The sequence below is a fragment of the Panthera uncia genome, assembly GCF_023721935.1.
Source record: "Panthera uncia isolate 11264 chromosome D3 unlocalized genomic scaffold, Puncia_PCG_1.0 HiC_scaffold_8, whole genome shotgun sequence".
In the NCBI taxonomy this organism is placed as follows: Eukaryota; Metazoa; Chordata; class Mammalia; order Carnivora; family Felidae; genus Panthera; species Panthera uncia.
In genome coordinates, this window is record NW_026057586.1 from 40,208,595 (window position 1) to 40,233,731 (window position 25,137).

Here is a 25,137-nt window from a genome sequence, read left to right on the forward strand (position 1 = left end):
ATAATTATAATGGGTTTTCTCACATAATAGGAAAAATGCCCATGTTATTACATACCTTAAAAAAATTTTTTTTTTTAATGTTTTTTTATTTTTGAGAGAGCGAGGGAGCACAAGCAGTAGAGGGGCAGAAAGAGAAAGACACAGAATCCGAAGGAGGCTCCAGGCTCAGAGCTCTGAGTACAGAGCCTGACGTGGGTCTCGAATCCACAAACCATGAGATCATGAGATCGTGACCTGAGCCGAAATCAGATATTTAACCAACTGAGCCACCCAGGCATTCCCATGTTATTATGTAATCTTAATGAACAATGTTAATGGCTGTAAGATACTTTATTCAGTACTTACAAAGTACTGTAATGTTCGCGTCTTATATAGTTGGACTATTTTCTTCTTTTTCTTATATAAACATTGTGATAGATGTTCTTGTGGATAAAACTTGTTAACTTTTTATTATGGAAATTTATTATTTATTAATTTATAATTTATTAATAAATTTACTAAATTTATTATGGAAATTTCAAATGTACACAGAAGCAGAGAACAATTGCCAATATTCTGCTGTCCTTGTTGTAAGACTTTTTAAAATATAGGCTTATTTTCTTAGGATTGAACCTTAGAATGGTATACTGGGCCAAGAGTATAAATATACTGATGTATGTTAGAGTAAACTTTGTGATTCTGTGTATTCTTATATTTAAGCTTACTATATTTCTCCTTGAGATTTAATTTAGTATTTTATTTAAAAATATTTATCAAGATGTTTATGGCAACATTGATGTTAACAGCAAAAAAAAAAGTGAAACAGTAGCAGGAAATGAATTGATAAATTTTGGCATATTTATACAATGGATTCATGCTGTAGAAATAGTTCTGTATGTTTCTGCATGGATAATACACCATAATGTTGAGTGAAAACAGTTACAGAACAGTCAGTCAAATGTAATTCCATTTCTATAAATTTCAAACATATAAGCCAATTCTATGCATTGTTTATGTATACATTCATGTGATCAACTAAAAAACAAATATGGATGAAAACATTATATTTCAGCTTTGGAATAGCCCTGGGAAGAAGGGCTAGTGGACATGAAGGAGAGCAGTAGGATTTGGGAGGGTTACACAGAGGGCAATAATTCTATCTGTAACATTTATTTTATGAAGAGTATTTGGGATCTTACAACAAACATTGGCATTTGTTAAATTTTAATACATAAATATTTGTTATTCCCCATGTGTTTCTGTATGTTTGAAGCATTTCATATAAAATTATTTGGAATATTAGGAAAAATATATTCTTTCAGAGTCAAGAGGAAAAGAACATCAATGTTATAAGCCAAGTTCCAGTTAGACTAGGGTTAATAAGAGGATATTCTTCTCTCAGATAATTATAGGCAAGAGTGTATATGTATATGTATTTATTCGGATACCTCATATTTTTATTTAAAATAAGTTTCGGGGGTGCCTGGGTGGTTCAGTCGATTGAGTGTCCGACTCAATTTTGGCTCAGGTCATGATCCCGGGGTTGTGGGATTGAGCTCGGTGTCGGGCTCTGTGCTGAACGTGGAGCCTGCTTAAGACTGACTCTCTCTCTCTGTCTCTCTCTCTCTCTCTCTCTCACTCTCTCTCACTCTCACTCTCTCTCTCTCTCTCTTTCTCTTTCGCCCCACACCCCCACCTCTTCTCCCTCTGCCCTTGTCCCCTGCTTGCGTGCACATTCTGTTTCTCTCTCAAATACAATAATTAATAATAATAATAATAATAATAATAATATGTCTCATTGAAGGCAGGTGTTAATAAACGTGTTTAATTGTGACACTTTTTTTTTTTAGGTGAAAAGCAAGCAGCTACTCATGTAAGTCTCGATCAGGAATATGACTCTGAATCCTCTCAGCAGTGGCGAGAACTTGAGGAACAAGTTGTAGCTGTGGTTAACAGAGGAGTAGTTCCATCCAATTTCTACCCCACACAATATTGTTTGAATAGTTATTCAGATAACTCAAGATTTCCACTGGCAGTTGTAGAAGGTGATATACTTGAATTTTTATTCATGGTTTTTTGTTTACCTACAGTAGATGCAAGATAATTTTCTATGTGCCAAAAATTACTGGAAGTCAGGCATGCAAAAAATAAATTAGGAATCATAACTTAGTGAGCTGTATGTATAAAACCAGGCACTATGTATGAGATGTAATACTAGTATATAAGTGTGCTATTGGAATATAGAAAAGAGAGTGAAATTCGTTAGCACATAGGAATTGGGGAAATCTTCTAGAGGAAGTAGTTTTAAAACTGAATCCTGAATAAATGGACATTTATAAGCTGGTAAAGGACAGTCTAGGCAGAAATGCAGAGCTGTGAAAGTAAGGTGTGTTCAGAGAATTGAAGCATAGGATGATAGGTGGGGTTTATTGAAGTTACTAATTTAGGCCTTTCTTTTTGTAGAACCAATAACAGTGGAAGTGGCTTTTAGAAATCCTTTGAAGGTTCCACTTTTGTTGACTGATTTGTCATTGCTATGGAAGTTTCAACCTAAAGATACTAGTGGAAAGGATAATGAAGAAGTTAAAGAACTAGTAAGTTATTAAAAGGTATTTGTAATAAGCATGTTTCAGTAATAGCCTAGCAGATACATAACATTTCAATATTTTCTGTTCAGTGAACTACACTTATTCTTTTTTATGCCTGTTTTCCCTAGTTATAAAAAGTATGATATATGCATATTGTTGAAAATAGAGAATACAAAGAACATACAGAATAAAGATAAATCTGTCTTCTCAGTATTTAGAAATAACCACTTTAACACTTTTCTATATATCTTTCCAGTAATTTCTATTTGTATGTTTTCTCTCATATATGGGATTTTAAAAATATTGTGTGTGTTGTTTTTTTTTCATTCTGTTGATTTGTATGTGTATCTTGATATTAACATGTTTCATTTCTGTGTAATATTCCATCATGGATGATCTATAAGCTCTTCTGTGTCTCCATTGATAGTTGTTTTAGAAGTTTCCATTTGTTTACTATCCTCATAATTCAATGGTTAAATTTGGGTGTATACTTTTTTCATCCTGATAATTTCTGTAGTAATGATTCCTAGGCATGAAGTTAAAAAATTTTAGGGAATAAGTATGTTAGTGCTCTTTTGGTTTCCCAAGAGGTCATACCAAAGCTTTTTACCAGCAACACATGGGATTGGATATCTCATCTTTGCAACATTAAGCATTCTTATTTATAAAAAAGCATCTTAATTGATTTACTAGGTATGAAAAATGCTGTTTTACTTTATTATTTTCCATCTCATTCATTAATTTCTGGTGAAGTTGAAGATCTTGGATTTCCTTTTTTTGGATTATCTTTATATGTATTTTATCTTTTTCTTACTCGTGTCTGTAATAAGCTCTTTATCTAAGATAGTTTTTTTTTTTTTTTTTTATTTTGAGAGAGCACACACACACGTGTCAAGGAGGAGCGGAGATAGAATCCCAAGCAGGCTCTGTGCTCACGAACCATGAGATCATGACCTGAGCTAAAATCAAGAGTTGAACACTTAACTGACTGAGCCACCCAGGCACCCACCCCTAAGATAGTTATTATTGAAGTTGGAATGACTTGGACAAATAATCTTTATTACCAAGCTGATTGTAACAGAAATAACTGGGAAATAATATTTTTTTCCACTTACTGGGTTATTCACCACTACCTACTATATAACTTTTACTTCTTTGTACTACCTTGATATATGCTTTAATCATTATTTTGGAACTGGGAAATATCCCAACATTTTGATTTATGAAGGGAGAACTGGAAAGAGATGTATGTTGTACTAAACTTTACTATTAAATTATTTCTCTTGGAGTGTTTTGATTTTTAAAGATTTCCTTCTGTAAAGTCTTGTTGGTTAAATTCATTGAAGACGTGTTGTGATTAAACTCATTGTGGATAGTTCCAAAGATTGAGATTTTGTAGGCTCTATTCTGACTTGAATTTTAGCAACTCCATGAATTTTTCTAATTTTTTTTTTCTGATGCCTGGAATACAAATAAGAAGCTTATGAATGGTTCACTCTTGGTAGAGTTTTTTATTTTTTTCAACGTTTTTTTTTTTTTTGGGACAGAGAGAGACAGAGCATGAACGGGGGAGGGGCAGAGAGAGAGAGGGAGACACAGAATCGGAAACAGGCTCCAGGCTCCGAGCCATCAGCCCAGAGCCTGATGCGGGGCTCGAACTCACAGACCGCGAGATCGTGACCTGGCTGAAGTCGGACGCTTAACCGACTGCGCCACCCAGGCGCCCCTTGGTAGAGTTTTTTAAAAGATCCATTAGCTTTTTAGTATATTAGTCTGTTTAATATATTAAATTTTAAAGGAGGTTTATTAAAGTGAGATTTTTCATTGTGTATAATTAAGTTATACTTTATCCTGTAAATTTCAAACTCTTTGGATTTCTTCATAACTTTCTGCTGCTGATGGATTAAGATACTGAACTGAAATTTAGGGAAATGTAATTTTTTTTTTAAAATTTTTTTTTTTTCAACGTTTTTTATTTATTTTTGGGACAGAGAGAGACAGAGCATGAACGGGGGAGGGGCAGAGAGAGAGGGAGACACAGAATCGGAAACAGGCTCCAGGCTCTGAGCCATCAGCCCAGAGCCTGACGCGGGGCTCGAACTCACGGACCGCGAGATCGTGACCTGGCTGAAGTCGGACGCTTAACCGACTGCGCCACCCAGGCGCCCCTAGGGAAATGTAATTTTAATTTATTGTATGAAATAACTAACTTCATGGTAAAAGTAAAACAGTGTTTATGAGGACCAGCTTTACCCCAAGTGTGAGCCAGTTAACTGTGCTTTGTTACATGACCAAAGATTATAGTCTCTTACAGAAGTCATTGATTTGGAGGAGGCCTTTTTTTTTTTTTTGTTCTCTCCTACTGCCCATATTGTCCACCAGTCTTTTATGCATGTTGCTTAGGCTGCCATTACTCGATACAATTGGACAATGTGGAAAAAGAGACCAGTCAGAGTAAAAGATGGAGAAATTTGCTCTTACTGCAAAATTAAACTAAGCGGCCATTTTGGCCATTGTTGACAATTAGTAGCTGAACTTTATGTCTTGAAGTTTTATCCTCTTGGTGGCTGCAACTTTGAGTAGATCACTTATCCTCCTCACTTGAATTGGACTGAATGAAATAGAAAAACATATCACATGTTAGATCACTCCAGGTGTGAAAGTAAAAAAAAAAAAACTTTGTATATTGATTAGCACATAGTAAGAACCTGGTAAATGCTAACTGTAATTATTGTTATTGTTCTTAAATATTGATGTATAGGAATGTTAATATTCTTCTGATACTTTTCATTAGAATATGTATTTTACAAAATATTTTTCAGGTAACAGGTGAACCTAAAATGATTGGAACTGAAGTTATTTCAGAATTTTTAATTAATAGTGAAGAATCTAAAGTGGTAATTATTTTCTTATTTTTATGTCTTAAGCCTTTCAAAAAAGTAAGTTGGAAACAAATTTAAAAAACCAGTTTGTTAGGTTTATTTTATATTTTAATTTTCTTAAAAGCTAAAATTTGGAAGATTCGGAAACAGGAATTGCACAAGAGGAAATTGGTGGGAGAAGAGTAGTCTGGTTTGTTAATTTGGCTTGTTAATTTTCAAAGAAGCCTGGTGCAATGTTTTTGGTTTTTTGTGGTTTTTTTTTTTTTTTTTTTTTTTTTTTTTGTGGGGTGGTCAGTATGGTAATTTCATATGACATTTGGTTGACCAGAATATTTTGGTTTTTGTTGACTTTGAAGTATTAGTTAAGATCTGTGCCTGTAATTGTAGAATTTACAGAATTTACAGATTTTTCTTTTGAAGCAAATGTTTTCCAGTCTAATAAATAAATTCATTATTCAAAAGCTTAGGTCATGACTTTCAATTTCTGCAATATTGCAGAATTTAGGTATTGCACTATTTAAGATATTATGAAAACAGATAATAAGAGTGACTTAAATATCTCCACAGGCAAGACTAAAGCTCTTTCCCCATCACATAGGGGAGCTGCATATTCTCGGAGTTGTTTATAATCTTGGCACTATTCAGGGCTGCATGACAGTAGATGGCATTGGTTCTCTTCCTGGATGTCACACAGGTAAAACCATAGCATTGCTAAACAGATACAAAACTAGTAATTAAATCTTTATAAAATAAAATGAATGAAAATAGCATGTTTGAAAAATAGGTCTAATGTACCTTTAACAAAGGCAGTTAGTCAGATTATTTGGATTATTTTAAACTCTGCCATTGCTTCAAAAATAAACAACTGTATTCCTTTCTAATGTATTTTGTATTTGCAAAGTAAGTAAGTCTCATTTCTCCTAAATGAGAAATTGAGCAGCATACAGTAGGTATGGTTAAACATAAAAGTAAAACATGCCTAATTCTTTGATTAATCATGCTACTCAGTAATTGTCTAGAATTTTTCTAGAAATAATATGAAAGTTACAGTATTCAAGCTAAATTTATGTCACTTAACATATCAAATTATTTTAGGGCGTTGATTATTTTTTGTTTCAGGAAAACATTCCTTGAGTATGTCAGTCAGAGGGAGACAAGATTTAGAAATTCAAGGTCCTCGACTTAACAATACAAAAGAAGAGAAAACATCTATCAAATATGGTCCTGATCGACGTTTAGATCCCATTATCACGGAGGAAATGCCACTGTTGGAGGTATTTCACTTTTTAAAATTTCATGGACTTAATAAATTATAAGGTCAGATAATATTTTCAGTAAATTAATTGTAGACTTTGAAGGTACTGATGTTACATTGAACCATACTTTTTAATTATTGCTAAGCTAGGGTTAAATAGGTCTAATTTACAAAGATAAGTCACAGCCAGGTTATAAAATATAAACCTCAAAATATTGATGGAAATTGAGAAAATGCATTTAAAGAACACTTTGTTAAAATCAGTGGCTCTTTTTTGATAAGGTACACGAATAATATAGGAATTAATGGTTGTAAAAAGTTTACACAAAATAGATAAATATATTCGTAAGAAACAATATTCCCTTTATTCTCTCTGTTTTCCTACCCCACCCTACTTTTATGCCATATAAGTTCCAGCTTTTTTAGTTGCAGAAGATAGAAACTGATGCTAGGGAGCATAAGCCAAAAAAGAGAAAATGTATTATTTAGTTAAAGGATATTGGAACATCTCTTGGAAACTGAAGTATTCTAGAACAGTAAGTCTCAGAAAAATAAGGACTTGGCACCTCCAGGAAATTTAGCAGCAAATGTTTGTGAGCCTTTAGAAAGCATTGCTTTTGGTATGACCTTAGTTTAACAACTTTTCCAGTCTTTGTGCCACTTTATTACTAGTTTCAAGTTTCTAGGAGAGAAGTCTGGCCTACCTTGGATCAGTTGTCTACCTGAGAGGCAGACCAGTGGCAGGGTTGTATAGTATTACAGACACTGGCAGAAGGTCTTTCCTCCTGCATCCTCAAGTTTTCTTAGTAGGGGAGTTAGAAGCTTAGCCACTTACCTTCTACAAGTGCTCGTGATACTAAATTGGTGTTTTCTCCTTTCAGACCTTTCACTGAACACTTATGTATAGTTTTAGTAATTATAAATGGAATCATACTGCACATTTTATCCTTACTTTTTGTCTTTAACAACATAACTTGGTCTTTGTTTTCATTCAGTAAAAATTCCTTATTTTACAGCTGTATATGGTATTCCTTTATTTAGATACCATAATGTATTTTAACCATTTGTCTGTTGTTGAGTGTGGTTCTGGTTTTTCATCATTACTGATAGTTCTGTAGTAAATCACATTATGTATATACTCTGTGTTCTAGTTTAGACTAAAGTGGAATTTCTGGGTCAAAGGATATATAAATAAAATGTTTTGTAACATACTACAGAATTACCTTCAGCAAGGCTATAGCAATTTGCACTTACCTTGAGTATGAGAATATCCGTTGTCTCACATTTATGACATACTGGGTATTATCGCTTTTTTTTTTTTTTTTTTACTTTTGCAAATCAGGTTGGTGAAAAATGACATTCTTTTTATTTACATTTCTCTGATGTCTGATAAGATTGATCAATCTTCATACGTTTTTTTGTTCATATGATTTTTTTTGTTCTATATGTTTATATGATTACCTGTTGATACCCTTTGAATTGGGTACCATTTCCCTTTTCTCATTGGATGGTTTTTATGGGCACTAATCCTTTGCCTGTATGGGGAGGGGGAGTTATACTCATTAAAAAAGTGAAGGGGAGGGTTGTGTTTGAGGGAGGGTATTGCTGAGCCACATGTATTCTGCCCAAGTTTTACACTTGGTTAATTATGGTTCACTTAAAGAGTTATGTAGGGCAAAAAAAAAAAAAGACTTAGGGACTGACTTCAGTGCTAGCTTCTGCTTGATAAATATTTTATATATTTTAACTTTGATTTGGTGTCTTTCACCATGTTAAGGCTTTTAACATATATGAAGGCCTGATTGTCCTTTATTGCGTCTGAGTTTTACAAACACTTTTAAGAGACTTCTATAGTCAAAACTTTTACTGTTTTATTTTTTAATGTCTGTGTTCTGTTTTAAATCCAAGGGAATAATACTCTTCCGAATGTCAAGGGGTAGCGAGTCAAACTTTATTTTTACCGTTAATTGAATATTGGCAACTCATTATACCATCTTTCTAATATACTAATATCCTTAACGTGTGTATACCTATTTTTATTTTTTTCTGTGGTTACCTATTCTTGCCGATAATAATTCCTCATCTTTCTTTGTCAATACTATATTCTTGCTTTATAATTTTTTGAATCTGACAAACCAGATTAAAAATTAATCTTTAATTTTTTTCTTTTTTCTTATACTTGTGCCATTTTTGTGTAAGCCTGTCAAGTTCCCGTAGTAATGCATTGGATTTTTATTAGGATTTGCATTGCTACACCTAGGCTGAATCTAAGGCTGAAGATGGATTGAAATGAGTTGGGATCCAAATTTTATTTTAGGGCTATTCATCATTATAGCTAGCTAGCTAGCTAGCTAGTTATTTATTTATTTATTTATTTATTTATTGTTTTTCAGTTTATATGTATTGAGAGAGAGAGTGCATGTGTGAGCAGGGAAAGAAAGGTCAGAGAGAGAGAGAGGGAGGGAGAGAATCCCAAGCAGGCTGTGCACTGTCCACACAGAGGCACACAGGACTCAATCTCACAAGTGTGAGATCATGACCTGAGCTGAAATCAGGAGTTGGATGCATAATCGACTAAGCCATCCAGGTGCCCCCCATCATTATAGTTTAGAAGTCACTAATTTATACAGTTTGCTTGGAATTCTATACATAAGAATTTCCTAGAGCTTACTTTTGAAAGGGAAGATTCTGACCCCTCTGGTTAATTGAAATCAGTCCATTGAGGACACCAGAATACTCAGTTTTTATAGCTTACCCTTTTTTTTTTTAAGCTTATTTATTTATTTTGAGAGTGAGAGAGCATGAGTAGGAGAGGGGCAGAGAGAATGAGAGAGAGGAGAGAGAGAGGGAGAGAGAATGAATCCCAAGCAGGCCCTGCACTGTTAGTGCAGAGCCTGACTCAGGGCTTGATCTCAGGAACTGAACCATGAGATCACGACCTTAACCAAGATCAAGAGTTGGATGCTTAACTGACTGAGCCACCCAGCTTATACTTTTCATTGTATCTGATGATTAAGATGTTCTTTGTTACTAAGATTGGTAAAAGTACAAATGGTTTTTAAGTGCGGTACTTCTCAGATGATAGAGTATTACGTATAGAGCCTTTCTTTTAGACTTTTTTCTAAGCTCTATCTCTAATTATCTGAACTTGGACAGTTTCTTCTCTTATGAAATGAGGAAAATTGAACCAGATGATGTTTAATTTTAAATGTTAAACTGAGTAGTCTTTAAAATTATTTTGTTTTTGATAATGCTCATTCTGTATTTAAGTTTTCTTCTTGCATACCATAGTGGTTTAAAAAAAAACTTTATTGTTATAGATGTAATTTTCCTTGCAGAAGGTAGAATATGTAGAGGACCTCTTATTCTACATAGTAACAACTGGTGTTTGGTTGATTAAACAAAAAAGCTTGTAGTGAATAACAAAAAAACCCCACAATAGATCCATATCATAAATATTTTGCCTTAAGAAAATACACGAATGTACATTTATTCACTGTCTTGCCATCCTCTTACCTTGGGTGGGGGGAGGATTTAGGTCAGAGGCCTTTTCTTTTCTTTAATTTTTTTTTAATGTTTGTTTATTTTGAGAGAGAGAAAGAGAGAGAACATGCATGAGCAGGGGAGGGGCAGAGAGAGAGGGAGACATAGAATCTGGAGCAGGCTCCAGGCTCGAGCTGTCAGCACAGAGCCCACTGTGGGGCTCAAACTCGTGAACTGTGAGATCATGACCTGAGCTGAAGTTGAGCACTTAATTAACCAACTGAGCCATCCACGCACCCCATTTTCATACCCACTTTTAAAGCTTCTGACATCCACAGAATTTATCTGCTTTCCTTAAGACTATGGCCATAGTGAAATTCCTTTCAAACTTAGATTAAGAAACAGGTTTTTCCACTGGATTTTTATAACTCCTCTGGGACTACTAGTCATAACTTCATTAGAACATTTTTTCTTACACTTTTACCTTTATGTTCCTCTTTTCTTGGATACTTTCAGTGTACCTCTGATATTTACACTTAAGGATCTTTTATTTATTTTCTTAAATTTTATTTAACTTTATCTATTTTGAGAGAGAGTGCGCATATGCATGGAGGATGGGCAGAGAGAGGGGGAGAGAGAATCCCAAGCAGGCTCTGCACTGCCAGTACAGAGCCTGATATGGGGCTCAAACTAACAAACCATGATACCATGACCTGAGGAGAAAGCAAGAGTCAAATGCCCAGCCACCCAGGCGCCTGACTTAAGGGGAAATGCAGATAACTTACTAGATGGTTGGTAGCCCATATTTCTACCTCTGTAATACAGGTTCACATTCCCTTATCTGAAATCCTGAGGCCAGATGTGTGTTGGAAATCTGTTTCTCCTTTAATTTTTAGAAATTTTGTGTGTGTGTGTGTGTGTGTGTGTGTGTGTGTGTGTGTGTTTATATAAAGTGTTATGTAACCCCTGTTGGGTTTGTGGTAGCATCTGGAAATCAAGCAAATTAATATTGTGTGACTGAACCATGGGACTATCACACTAAATGGGAAAGGGTATAAAAAGCCTCTGTTAGATCGGGTTTTGTTCCCATGTGAGTTACTAAACGTTTGAGGTCATTTGGAGCTTTTTGGTTTTAAAATTATGGATATGGAATCATGGATCTGTACATTCCTCCCATTTAAGACTTATGGGGTATCTTTTCATCTTGATGTGTAAATAAATAGTTGAGCTACTTTTCAAGTTGACATTGATAAGGGCTTTTCAACTGACAATTATTTAATTCACATAGTCATGTTAAATTTCTTATAACTTCTCTTACCCATAGTCTACACAGTCGTCAGAGTTTTGCTGATACTCACTTGTCACTGATGTTTTGTCTTTAATTCATACCTCTGACATCTGTTGAATAACATTTTCTAAAATGGTATTGTTAATTGCCACATATTCAGGGAGATATCAAAGAGAATTAATGAAATTCTCTTTATAAAGAAATATAACATCTTAACTTATTATTCATTAGAGGTTCGGAATTTTTAACAGACAATAAAATAATATTTTTTCCCTCCAATGCAGGTATTCTTTATACATTTCCCTACAGGGCTCCTCTGTGGAGAAATCCGAAAAGCATATGTAGAGTTTGTCAATGTCAGCAAAAGTCCTCTTACTGGATTGAAGGTTGTTTCTAAACGTCCAGAGTTCTTTACTTTTGGTGGTAACACAGCTGTTCTAACACCACTAAGTCCTTCAGCTTCTGAGAACTGTAGTGCTTACAAGACTGTTGCGACAGACTCTACCGCTGTGTGTACAGCACTCATATCATCGGCTTCCTCTGTAGACTTTGGCATTGGCATAGGGAGTCAGCCAGAGGTGATTCCTGTTCCCCTTCCTGACACTGTTCTTCTACCTGGAGCTTCAGTCCAGCTACCAATGTGGTTACGTGGGCCAGATGAAGAAGGTGTCCATGAAATTAACTTTTTGTTTTACTATGAAAGTGTTAAAAAGCAGCCTAAGATCCGGTGAGTATTATAAAACTTTCTTGATTTAAGCTCTGTGTTTAATGTATGTGCACAAATTCAAATAAACATTTTGATATTTGTTAACATCTGTCATTGTTTATTTAAAAAATTACCCCCTTCTATATTATGCATGATGTTTATAATTGAGTTTGTCCCTAATCTAAGTTCTAAGTAGCCAAAAGTGAAAAAAAATTAGGCTACTATAATCTTAGTGGCTTCTGTCTGTTAACTTCATGATTCTCTGATTCGACCAAGTACCAGGGCCAAAGTTACCACATAATAATGAAGTTCACAGGTACCATTTGTATGTGAAAACAACCTGTCGATAGTCATCCTGTTTCAAGAAAATTACTTTGTTTTACCTTTCCTTTTCCCTGTGCCCTCTCCTGACTCCTGAGAATGTATGGGGGGAAGATATATATTTGCAGAACAGATGATTGGAGTGGTGTTATAATAAGGGTCACTGAAGAAATTTACCTTGGCACTCACAAGGGTCTGTGGCCTATAAATCATTAAACAACAGGTTATTTTATTTGTGATAATGCTGCTGTCATTTTTATAAAATTAACTAGGAATAATTGTATTACTCCATTTATTAATGGAATATCTAAAATATCTAAGACTTCTGAGGACAAAATGATACAGTATTTATAACGGGGACATATTAGATACTCAATAATATTCTCCTTCAGAGTACAATAGAGCATACTCTGGCCAAGGCAGTCAGAGAAGGCTTTGTAGAATATAGTAGTGGTGAAATGACCTTCCAAGGAAAGTAAAGATTTCAAAATTTGGATATCAAGGGGGATAGGCAAGAGAGTAGTGGGTGTTCCAGGGAGTGGCTGTATATATGAATGAAGATTTGCAAATTAGAAAATATAAACTGAATATAGTTAGTTTGGTCGCAGTGTAAAATATGTGTAAAAGAAGGGAAAATTGTTAGAAGTAATGAATTCAGTAAAGTCGTAGGATCCAAAATTAACATACAGAGATTGATTGCATTTCTAGATGCTAATAATGAACTATCAGAAAAAGAAGTTAAGAAACCAGTCCTATTTACAATTGCGTAAAACAGAATAAAATACCTAGGAATAAATTTAACCAAGGAGATAAAAGACCTGTACTCTGAAAACTGTAAGACATTGATGAAAGAAATTGAAGATGACATAAATAAATGGAAAGATACACTGTGTTCATGGATTGGAAGAATTAATATTGTTAATATGTTCATACTTCCCAAAGCAATCGACAGATTCAGTTCAAGCCCCATCAGAATACGATTGGCATTTTTTACAGAATGAGAACAAAGAATCCTAAAATTTGTGTTGAACCACAAAAGACCCCAAATAGCCAAAGCATTCTGGAGAAAGCAGAATAAAGCTGGAACTGTCATGCTACCTGATTTCAAACTATACTACAAAGCTATAGTAATCAATACAGTATGATACTGGGACGAAAATAGACACACATCAGTGGAACACAATAGAAAACCCAGAAATAAATGCATGCATATGTGGTCAATTAATCTTGACCAGGGAGGCAAGAATATACAATGGAGAAGATAGTTTCTTCAATAAATGACGTTGGGAAAATGGGACAACTGCATATAAAAGAATGAACCTGGACCATTACCTTACACCATAAACAAAGATAATTCACAACGGAGTAAAGACTAGAATGCAAGATTTTAAACCATAAAACTCCTAGAAGAAAACATAGGCAGTGAGCTCTTTGACACTGATCTTAGCAATATTCTTTTGGACCAGTGTTTTCAGGCAAGGGCAGCAAAAGTGAATACAAATGGATCACATCAAACTTGAAAGCTTTTGCACAAAGAAACCATCAGCAAAACAAAAAGGCATCCTACTGAATGGGACAAAGTATTTGCAGATCATGTACCCAACAAGGGGTTAATATCCAAAAATATAAATAACTTACACAATTAATATTAAGAACACCCCAATTTAGGGGCGCCTGGTTGGCTCAGTTGGTTAAGTGTCAACTCTTGGTTTTGGCTCAGGTCATGAATTTGCAGTTTGTGAGTTCGAGCCCCACATTGGGCTCCTCACTGATGGTACAGAGCCCACTTGGGATTCTCTCTCCCTTTCTCTCTGCCCCTTCCCCACTTACTCAAAATAAATAAACTTTAAAAAAAATTTAAAAAATAAAAAAAATCCCAATTTAAAAATGGGCAGGGGATCTAAGTAGACATTTTTCCGAAGACCTACCGATGGCCAACAGGCACAAGAGAAGATGCTCAGCATCACTAATCAAGGAAATGCACATCAAAACCACAATGAGATATTACTTCACACTTGTCAGATTGGCTGTTATCAAAGACACAAAGTAATATATATTGGTGAGGATGTGGAGAAAAAGGAACCCACATATACACTGTTAGTGGATATGTGAATTGGTACAGCCACTTAGAAAAACAGTATGGAAGTTTCTCAAAAAATTAAAATGGAACTACATATAAAGCAATTTCAATTCTGGTATTCATCTGGAGAAAACAAAATCACCAATCCAAAGAGATACATACATTCCTTTGTTCACTGCTGTATTATTTATAATATTAGCCAAGTTGTGGAGGCAACCTAGGTGTCCTGTTGATAAGGATAAAGAAGATGTGCAATGCGCATGTGTACACAAACACACTCAGAGGAACGTTACTCAGCCATAAAAAGGAATGAATCTTGCCATTTGTGATTACATGGGTGGAGACCTGGACGGGTATTATGCTATGTAAAATAAGACAGACCGCATTATTTCACCTATATGTGGAATCCAAAAAAAACAGAAACAGACTCATAGAAGAAAGAAGCTGTAGGTTACCAGAGTAGGGAGGAGTTGGTGGAGTAGACGAAATAGGTGAAGGGGATTAAGAGGTACAAATTTTCAATTATAAAAGAAGTCATGAGGATGCAATGTACAGTGTAGGGAATATAGTCAGTAATATTACAATAGCTTTGTATGATAGGTGGTCACTAGATTTATGAAAGGGATCATTTCATAATATATAAAAATACTGAATCACTATGATTTATCCCTGAAACTAATAGGATATTGTATTTCAATTGCACTTAAAAAAAAAAAAATTATGGGGTGCCTGGGTGGCTCAGTCAGTTAAGCGTCTGACTTCGGCTCAGGCCATGATCTCATAGTTCGTGAGTTCTAACCCCGCGTTGGGCTATGTGCTAACAGCTCAGAACCTGGATCCTGCTTTGGATTCTGTGTCTCCCTCTCTCTCTGCCCCTCCCCCACTCAAACTCTGTCTCTCTCTGTCTCTCAAAAATAAGTAAATGTGAAAACATTTAAAAAAAAATTTAGGAGGTAATGTTAAAAAAGAAAGTAAAGGGGAATTAACATGGAAATGTAAATAGCTGTATTGTGGAGGGCTTTAAATGCCAAGTTAAAGTTTGAAGTTTACTTGATAGGGGATCAGTTACTTTGGAACCACTGTCAGAGAAGAAGCATAATTAGGACATTGCTGCATGAAAATTATTTTCCTGTGCTAGACTGATGAGTTTGGTAAGCAGACATGCCTAGAGTCAAGGTGACTATTAGTTTCCTTCTGAACTGAGAAGAATTGAACTGAAGTTACACTACATAATTTTACTTTATTATTCTGTTTTTGTTTTGTTTTCTGAGTATAAATGGTCCTGAGAGCAATTAGGTTTTAAAAGCTTTATTTGGAATTAGAGAATCATAACACATGGAGAGGTTCTTACATTAAACTTGCTATTTTTTATTTCTTTAGTCACAGAATATTAAGACACACTGCAGTCATTTGTACCAGCCGATCTTTGAATGTACGGGCCACTGTCTGCAGAAGTAATTCTCTTGAAGATGAGGAGGGCAGAGGGGGCAATATGTTAGTCTTTGTGGATGTGGAAAATACCAATACTGTAAGTTGGTTTAAAACTAAATTTTATTTTTAATTATAGTGGAAGTGTTTCCTTTGTTTTTAGTAAAGGATTCTTTTTTCACAAGATAGCATAAGCTAGGAATTTAGGAATATTCATATACAACAGTGTGAAAACATCTTAATTTTCTATCAGCTTTGTGATTTTAAGTCTCTTCAAATAAAATGACCTGGTGGCATTAATATGGTACATATCATATGAAAGGGTAGCCCTATACGTGAGTAATTAAACCCAAAAGAGATCTGATAGAGTGCTTTCTAGTCTCACCATTCAGAATCTGTTGATGTAATTAAATTTACAAAGTTCTGTATTAGGATTTCCCATTCAGTATTATTAACTTGATAATCGTCACTTACGTATTTCTGAGAGTACCATTTTCCTTATATAAAGCATTTCAAACATTTTATCATTCCTGTTTATTTATATACTCTAAATATATAAAAATGAGTATTAAAGAAGGAAATGTGATCTCATTATTAAAATAACATCTTAGTGGGGCACCTGGGTGGCTCAGTTGGTAAGGCATCTGACCATTGATCTCAGCTCAGGTCTTGGTCTCAGGGTTGTGAGTTCGAGCCCTGCATTGCACTCCACTCTGGGCGTGAAGCCTACTTAATAATAATAAGATAGCATCTTAGCATCAGATTGATTCAGTTCAGATACTTACATGAAGTGTTGCTTATTCTGTAATGAATTCTGTAATGTCCTTTGTTTTAGCTTCATAAATTTGTAAGGTTGCCTTTTAGGATATTTAGGATTTATGTGCTTAATACTTTGGTGATCTTTAAAGAAAATAACATTTGTAAAAGTAAGAAAATTGTAATAATTTCAAATTAGCTCTTTTCCAGGTAAATAAAAAATTGTGTACAGATTAACTTTATGTACATTGGCTGTGTATGGAGATTCTGATTTGTTCAATTTTTGTTTATTTTTGCCTTAATGACAATGAGATATCTCAGAAAGATGAGAAGGAATAAAAAAAATGCTACAGTTTTTATTCAAAATTGACAACAAATACTGTTTGATTAAATACTATCAGTAACTCATTATGATAGGTTCTAATGACTGAATACTCCAGTGGGAGTACATCATAGTTAAATACAGTTCTCATATAAAATGTTGACTTCTCTAAGTAAGTTTAAGGAGGGATTTAAATAACGTAAGCATTCCGAAATGTATATTACTTATTTCAAAATAAAAATTTAATCTTATGTTAATTAATACTTACTTTGGTAGAAGAGTCAGAATATTATTTACATTAGAATATTCTAAGTTCATGCCCCTAAATCTTAAATGACTCTTTTATTTCTTTTTGATAGAGTGAAGCAGGTGTTAAGGAATTCCATATAGTACAAGTATCGAGTAGTAGCAAACACTGGAAATTCCAGAAATCTGTAAATCTCTCTGAAAACAAAGGTTTGTGCTTTATTTTCCTTTTCATAGTAAATTTTCAAATCTTCATTGCTTGATATTTTTCAGAATAGTACTATAATATCAGAAGATTGTTGGTACCTTTTTTATAATTAAGTTTTTTAAGCATTAAGTTGTGTTTTCATTAGTGCAAGTGACTGAATCAAATTACCTATCTTAATCCGTTCTTTCCCATCTTTTTATTCCCTTCCACATATTTCTATTTGCATTTTCTTTATTCAATTGGAAAATCAGTGCCTGAGTAGATGATCACTTTCAAAATTTCAAACAGTACAGAAACATATAGACTAGAATGTGGAAGGTTCTTTTTGTGTCCTTTGCCATTGGTAGGCTTTTTTTCTGTGTATAACCATACCTCTGTAGTGACTGACTTTATACCCATATAACACTTAAAAGAATATACATACTTGTGATATATATTGACAGATTGTTTTCCAGAATATTTCTGTCAGTTATCCTGGTAGTAATATGAGAATGCCAGTGCTTTTAAGAGTGGAGGGAAGCCGACAAAATATTTGCTCTTTCTGGAGAAAAATTGTACAGTATTATTTCAGAAGCTATAAAGTATTTAAACTCATACTTAGCCTTTCAGTAATCCTTATTTTTGGAATTTGTACAAAGGAATTAATTCAAAACATAGGAAAATCTGTATACTGAGAGCAGGGCAGTTAATTGCAAAGTTGTGTTTAATAGGGAGAAATTCAGTGTGGCTTTAATGTAAATTATAACAGACTATTTTTTAGTCACTAAAAAATAGTGGGCTCCCTGGTTGTGGGCTCCCTGGTTCCCAGGTTCGGATCTTTTAAACTTTTATCTGTAATTTGACACACACACACACACACACACACACACACACATATAAATATAAATATAAAATGAGTATTGTTTATTCACACACACACACACACACACACACACACACAAGCACATGTGTGACCATGTATTTCAAGAAAATTGAATTTCATCCTTTTTATGGGCTGAGTGAAATTTGCTTTATTGAGATGAAAACAAAGATGTTTTTCATTAAACATTATTTATAATTATGAATTATTTTCCAGTATTGTTAAGGAAGTCTGAATAATAAATTAGGTTTTACCATGTCAGAAGCTGAGAAAGATCTTTGAAATTTTTTCTTTCTTTTCTTTCTAGATGCCAAACTTGCCAGCAGGGAGAAGGGAAAATTTTGTTTTAAGGCAATACGATGTAAGGAAAAAGAAGGTAAATTCATTTTATTTTCAGACTTTCTTAATGGTATTTTATATTTCATTCCAACGATATGATTAGTTTGTTTTCCCCTGTTTTTTAGTTGCCACACAGTCCTCAGAAAAATACACCTTTGCAGATATCATCTTTGGAAATGAACAGGTATGAAAATAAGCACAATAGCATTTGATCTTCTGGATCAAAGTCACAGTTCTTGAATATCTATTTTGGCAAAACTATTGCTTTAGTAATCCTCAAAATCTTTAGTGGGTGAATATGTCAATATTGTTGGGTTTTGCTGCTTCCCTTCATGCTCTAAAACAGACCAGAAATACTATGTGGATTATGCCATTTTAGTTAGTTATTCAAAACTAACTTTCTTTTGAGGGTATCACAGGAAAAAAGTATAAACCTTGGTATTAAAGAAAGAAACCAGATTATACAAGGGAACTAATTTATTAGGGAAAGTGGTTACAGTGGAACATAAAGATGATAATTCTCTGGATTTTGGTGTATCATATGGTTCTGAGACCAAAATAACAAGCTCTTTTGTAGTTTTAAATGTATTTTCCAAAACAGTGGTATTTCAAGTTAATTATTTGTAAGAATCACTTAGAGTAGGTTTTCAAACTTTCACAACATGTGGGGCTCTTGTTAAATGCAAATTCTATTTCAGTAGGACTAGGGTGGGACCTGAGATTCTAAATTGCTATAAGCTGGAGCATCTGGTTGGCACATTTGGTAGAACATGTGACTCTTGATTTGGGGGTTGTGAATTCGTGCCCTGCATGGGGCATAGTTTACTTAATAAAAAATATGTATACTAAATTACTGTAAGCTCCTAGATGATGTTAAGGTTATTAGTCTCTTTTTTTTTTTTTTTCAGACCCACTTTTTGATCTGAGAATTTTGTAAAAATGAAAATTTTGCTTTCCCGCCTCCAAAACTTTGATTTGTTATGTCTTGGGGGGAGTTTGGGAATATGCATTTGTTTGGGAATATGCATTTTTTCCTTCCCTCCCTCCCTCCCTTCCTATTTATTTATTTTGAGAGAGACACAGAGACAGGGACAACGTGAGTCGGGGAGGGGCAGAGAGGGAGAGAGAGAGAATCCTAAGCAGGTTCCACACTGTCAGCACAGAGTCCGATGTGGGGCTAGAACTCACAAACTGTGAGATCATGACCCAAGCTGAAATCAGAGAGTTGGAAGCTTAACCCCAGGAATATGCATTTTCAACCAGCTCTGCATATAATCTGACGAGGTGATGTGGTGATTTGCTTTGAGAAATGCTGGACCAAGGGTGTAAACTTCCACGTAGGCATGCCCTGGTACTGTTAACAATGTTACTGTTTGTGTTATTGTTTCTTCTTTGTGTTTTTTGAATTGATAATTCTAGACATTCTTATGCTTTTGTATTTCTCTTATCATTGGCCTTCATCTGACTCACTCTTTGTGGCTATCTTTTGACTATTTGAAGAAGCAGTTATTTAGAAATATCTCAGACTACCAAAAGCCCAGTAATTCCAAAACAAGTATACTTTTAGCAATGCCATGCCTCCTGAATGACTGAATTTAGGTTTCATGATTTCAGTTGTTTGTCCTTTTCACTTCTTTTTTAAATTTAAAATCCCTAGAGACATAATCAAGACCCTTAAATCGTATTAAGTGTATAATTTTTATTGTATTTATTAGCAAATAATTTTGTATAGGAGTACTGAAGAAAGTAAAAACAAAAAAGGACATTTTCCCTTTTGATGAATCTGGTTGAGTAAATAGAACTCCCCAAGCACTACAGATTAATGAGAAAACTATGGGGACAGTTGCTTACCAGAAAATAGTTTATTCTTAAAGGGAAAATGTGTGTATTTATTAATATTTAATAATTAACTTGAAACTTAGCATCTATATAATATAGCCTATAATGAAGGGAATCCTAAGTGTAGACAGTTTACCATGAAACATAATATCCCATTAAAGGAAATCCTGTACTTCTGATTCCATTAAGAAGTTTTTAAAAAATTCTTTTCTCATGTTCTCTTCCTTCAAGTAGAAGAGCCACATTAAGACCAATTACTCAGTTTGCATTCTGTTTCACTAGATGTTGTCTAGTATTCTAAGTATTCGAATGAGAACTATTTCTGTTATTTTAATAGCACAAAAAATATTACTTTTCAATAATTTATTTTTTATTCATTTTCTTAGAGCTACCCATCATCTTCCCTGGATACTTGACCAGAAATTTTTTAATAAGCATTTTGGTTATACAGAAATATAGAGAGAAATATAAATTTTGGTAGGGTGCATTTAATTGAAAACATTTATGTAGATAAGTGATTTTCTTTTGACAGATAATAAGTTCAGCAAGTCCATGTGCAGACTTCTTTTATCGAAGCTTATCTTCTGAATTAAAGAAACCACAAGCCCAGCCGTCCGTGCATACTGAAAAACAGTCATTAGAGGATGCTGTGAGATTGATTCAGAAGTGCAGTGAGGTGGATTTGAATATTGTCGTATTATGGAAGGTATGTGTTACTAAATTATTTCAGCAAGCCTTGCTTACGGATACTTGAGCCTCAAGCTAAAGAACAAATGTAAGCTGGTATTTGCATTTTTTCTGCTTAAGTTTTTCAGTTTCAATATTAAAGTTGTTTTATAATTTTATTTAATAGTTCTATAATGACTTTTTTACTTAAAGAATTCAAATTAGATAGCTTTCTTCTTTGTTATTGTTACTTCTAAGTGGTACTGAGAATATTAGATTTGTTAACCTCCATGAAAACAACTGTTATTATTAAATTCTTTATTATTGGCATTTTCAGAAACTGAAAATGGAAAAAAATAGCACTGTGAACCTTCAGGTACCCATTACTCAGACTCCACAGTCACTAATTTGTTGCTATTCATCTTTCATCTATTCCATTAGCCCCTCTCCTTTGTTTTCTTTTATTTTTACTTTCCTTTATTATTTGCTATAGTATTTTTTTTTTTAGTGACATAATATTTTACGTGTAAATGCTCTGTATTCTAGCAGATGAAGACTTTCTTTAACATCTCCAAAATATTGTTATCTCATCCAACCAAATTAACAGTACTTCTTAATTATGATCTATTTGTTGGTCTGTTTTTGTTTTTCCAGATTATTTTAAAATATTTTAATTTTTTAAAAATCATATCCAAATAAGATCCACACACGACAGAGCAAAATGAGATTGCTTAGGCATTAGTCTTCCTTAGAGTTACCTGTTATACAGAGCAGGCTTGTTTCGCACAGTGTACCCTCTGTATCTTAGAAATTTATAATTGCATATAAATTGTATACATTACATAGAATATATGATACAATTATATATTACTTTTTAAAAAACAATTCTACAGTGAAATTAAGGATCTTGCCTAAGGATATTCACCTGCACTGTGTGGAAAGGTTTCATTTTGTGTTGTCTGATACAAGAGCTCTCTCACATAGAGGTATTTTCATAGTAGATGATCAATATATGTATTTTTAAATTGGTTCAGATATTCTAGACTATTATTTTTACTAAATCACACATTTTAAAATAAACTTTCTTGAAACTAAGCTGGCATGAGTTTTTTATTTTTTTGCATGAGTTTTAATAAAACTGCTTAAACAAATTGGTACTTTTGTTGACTATAGATGTTTAATATTTAAAAGGTCAGTTACACATTTTTAGCTTGAAATCAGATGTTCTTGGGGCTTAGAATCAAGAGGATTCTATTTTCGGGCTTAGCAGTATTTTCCTCTTAATGTAAACCAACCAGTCATTAAATATATACTATAACCGTGGCGTATGTGGCTGTCACTCCACAGATTCCTGCCGTGTAACACTTTGTAATATTACTGAGACAAGATTTTGAGTAATCTGTACTCTGTATTCATTGTTAAGTCCACAGTAACTTTGGCTGGGGGTGAAAGTGTTACCTTTTAAAAAACAGCCCGGAATAAAATCCCACTACTAGTAGTACTGCTGATCACATGAAGAAGAAAACTAAGATTGTGATGCTCCGTGGCTAGAAAATGGAAATTGGAATAGAATGAAGAATGGGATATGAAGTTGGTAGTGGCTCGTATTTGTGTTTATCACATACTCATTTGAGAAAGTGGTAGAGTTCCTTTAGTGAGGTCTCTAGATAATGCAGAAATGACACACTGAATGAAATGAAATTTGAAAAGTCATTTAAGCTGTGGAGGAGGAAACACAGGATGCCTAGGACTCTTTTAATAAAATATAATTCAGGAGAAAAACCGAGCTCAGACAACATCTTTGTGAAAAATAATTGGAAAAGAGGCACAGAAAAACTCAGCAGTTTTAACCAAGTATAAATGTTTGTTTTAAAAAGCGAAGCCTTTGTGCAGAAGGGAGAATTGTTATTTATAGAATTAGACATGGCTAGGGGTGATTTTTGTTCGATCCCATGAGACCATTGGAAAAAATGTGACATGTCTCAGAACCTTGTATTCAACCTCTCAAAGGTCCACCCCGTCAGGTGTTTAAGTCCAGCATTTTGGGTTATGTATTGGTTCACACGAGCAGGTCCTGGGCTGTCCAATGCCTTAGTGCACTACTCCCAAGTTGGTCTGCAGATGACATGCTGTCACTGGTCATGATAAAATGAGTACAAAAATTGAACATAAACATTTAGAAACTTCTATAGCATTTTGGCTGAGAAATTTTGTGTCTGTTGAATCTAATAGTAAAAAAATTGGGCTTGTTAAAAAATTTTTAAACCTTTGTATTTGCACAATGTGGCAATAACAGCGTATCAGAGCCATTTACGTATTATATTTTCTCTGGGACAGAAGCGGTTCAAGAGGGAGATGAGTTATATGCTGGAACCAGTGTTTTGATATAGATGAAATTAGCCTTTTTTTTTTTTTTAAGTATATGTACTTATGTTTAAGATATCTCCAAGGGTGTGACATTTCCACTTATAAGATTTATGATTGTTTTCACGATTATGTTCTTCTAGGTGATAAACCCTGTGGCATTTCAGAAGCATGTACGTTTTGCCTGTATTTTGGTAGTTCAATCACAAAAAGACTTGTGTTATAGCACTAGTTTCTTAAGAGCTCTAGAGAAAACTGAAGAAAGATTTTAAGATGTATCCTTCAAATATCCAGGCCCAACTGTATTATACTGAGGCAAACAGATTTTGACAGATTCTTTATTGATTGAATGAGTAAATAAAAGTAGAAATGCTGACATAGCCATCGTGTTGATAATTGATAAACAGCCATGATATTTCTACCTTCCATCAAATAATTGCATTCATTACTTTTGAGGTATTGCCAAGCAAGGTAACATTTTTGTGCTTTGTATGTCTTAGGCTTATGTAGTGGAAGATAGTAAGCAACTAATTTTGGAAGGTCAGCATCATGTTATTCTTCGCACTATAGGAAAAGAAGCGTTTTCATGTCCTCAGAAACAGGTAATAGTAATGTTTGCTTTGAGTCTTCTTGTGAACTTGGGGTTTTTTGTTTGGTTGGTTTTTGGGTTTTTAAAGGGATCTGCTGGTATATGCAGGCTTTTATATTGAGATTTGAGTGGGGGGTTGGTGGCAGACGACTAATTAGAATGAGAAATGAACATAAATAAAATTCATTAGCATCTTGTAAGAGTATTAGATACACTTGTGATCTTGAGGTTTCCTAATATTCTGTATTGAATCTAGAATTCATAGTTACAAAAAGAATTGATTTGCTTGAGAGGAAGGGAAACATGCCCTTGCCACTGCAGAACTCCAGAGGAGGCATATCGTGAAATGTAAAGATGGCCCCTGGAGTTGTGCAGCAGCTGGGAATAGTATTTAATATGTTTTCTCATTTCTCATAAAATACTATTTCATCTTACCAAAAAGTTCTCGTATATATGAACAAAATTTCCAGTAATTTGAACCATGACCTTGTATTGCATTTCTAAATAATGAATCTTAATTTCAAGCTTTCTTACATTATTTTTGAAAACTTATTTTGAAATAATTTTCAAACTTGCAGAAAAGCTGCAAGAATTGTGTAAAGAGTGACTCTCTTACACCTTTTACCAAGGTTCACCAGTGGTTAGCATTTTACCTTCTTTGCTTTATCATTCTTCCTCTGTTTATGTACACATTGATTTTTTTCTTAATTATTCTTAAGTAATTACTCTCAAGTAAATTTGCAGACATCCTTCTCCTCTGCCCCTATTTACTTCATTGAGTATTGCAATGAATAAGAATAATCTCTTAAATAGGGGTGCCTGGGTGACTCAGTCAGTTAAGTGTCCGACTTCAGCTCAGGTCATGATCTCACGGATCGGATGGTGGGTTTGAGCCCCGCATTAGGCTCTGTGCCGACAGCTCAGAGCCCGGAGCCTGCT

The 25,137-nt window shown here is 34.2% G+C and overlaps 1 protein-coding gene across 4 annotated transcripts in view; it reads left to right on the forward strand.

The window, feature by feature from the left end:
* The window catches only part of TRAPPC8 (trafficking protein particle complex subunit 8), a 114,562-nt gene that overhangs the window by 44,243 nt on the left and 45,182 nt on the right, over positions 1-25,137 (forward strand). For all 4 annotated transcript variants that reach the window (XR_007455270.1, XM_049619527.1, XM_049619525.1 and 1 more), the window contains exons 15-26: positions 1,830-2,024; positions 2,443-2,573; positions 5,390-5,464; positions 6,017-6,143; positions 6,569-6,723; positions 11,760-12,202; positions 15,963-16,110; positions 17,448-17,544; positions 18,709-18,777; positions 18,866-18,924; positions 21,112-21,285; positions 24,110-24,211. Coding sequence is in view for 3 of the 4 variants with exons in the window: in XM_049619527.1 (XP_049475484.1) it covers positions 1,830-2,024; positions 2,443-2,573; positions 5,390-5,464; positions 6,017-6,143; positions 6,569-6,723; positions 11,760-12,202; positions 15,963-16,110; positions 17,448-17,544; positions 18,709-18,777; positions 18,866-18,924; positions 21,112-21,285; positions 24,110-24,211 (1,775 nt within the window). In the remaining variant the exon portion in view is untranslated. The remainder of the gene's footprint in view (positions 1-1,829; positions 2,025-2,442; positions 2,574-5,389; positions 5,465-6,016; positions 6,144-6,568; positions 6,724-11,759; positions 12,203-15,962; positions 16,111-17,447; positions 17,545-18,708; positions 18,778-18,865; positions 18,925-21,111; positions 21,286-24,109; positions 24,212-25,137) is intronic.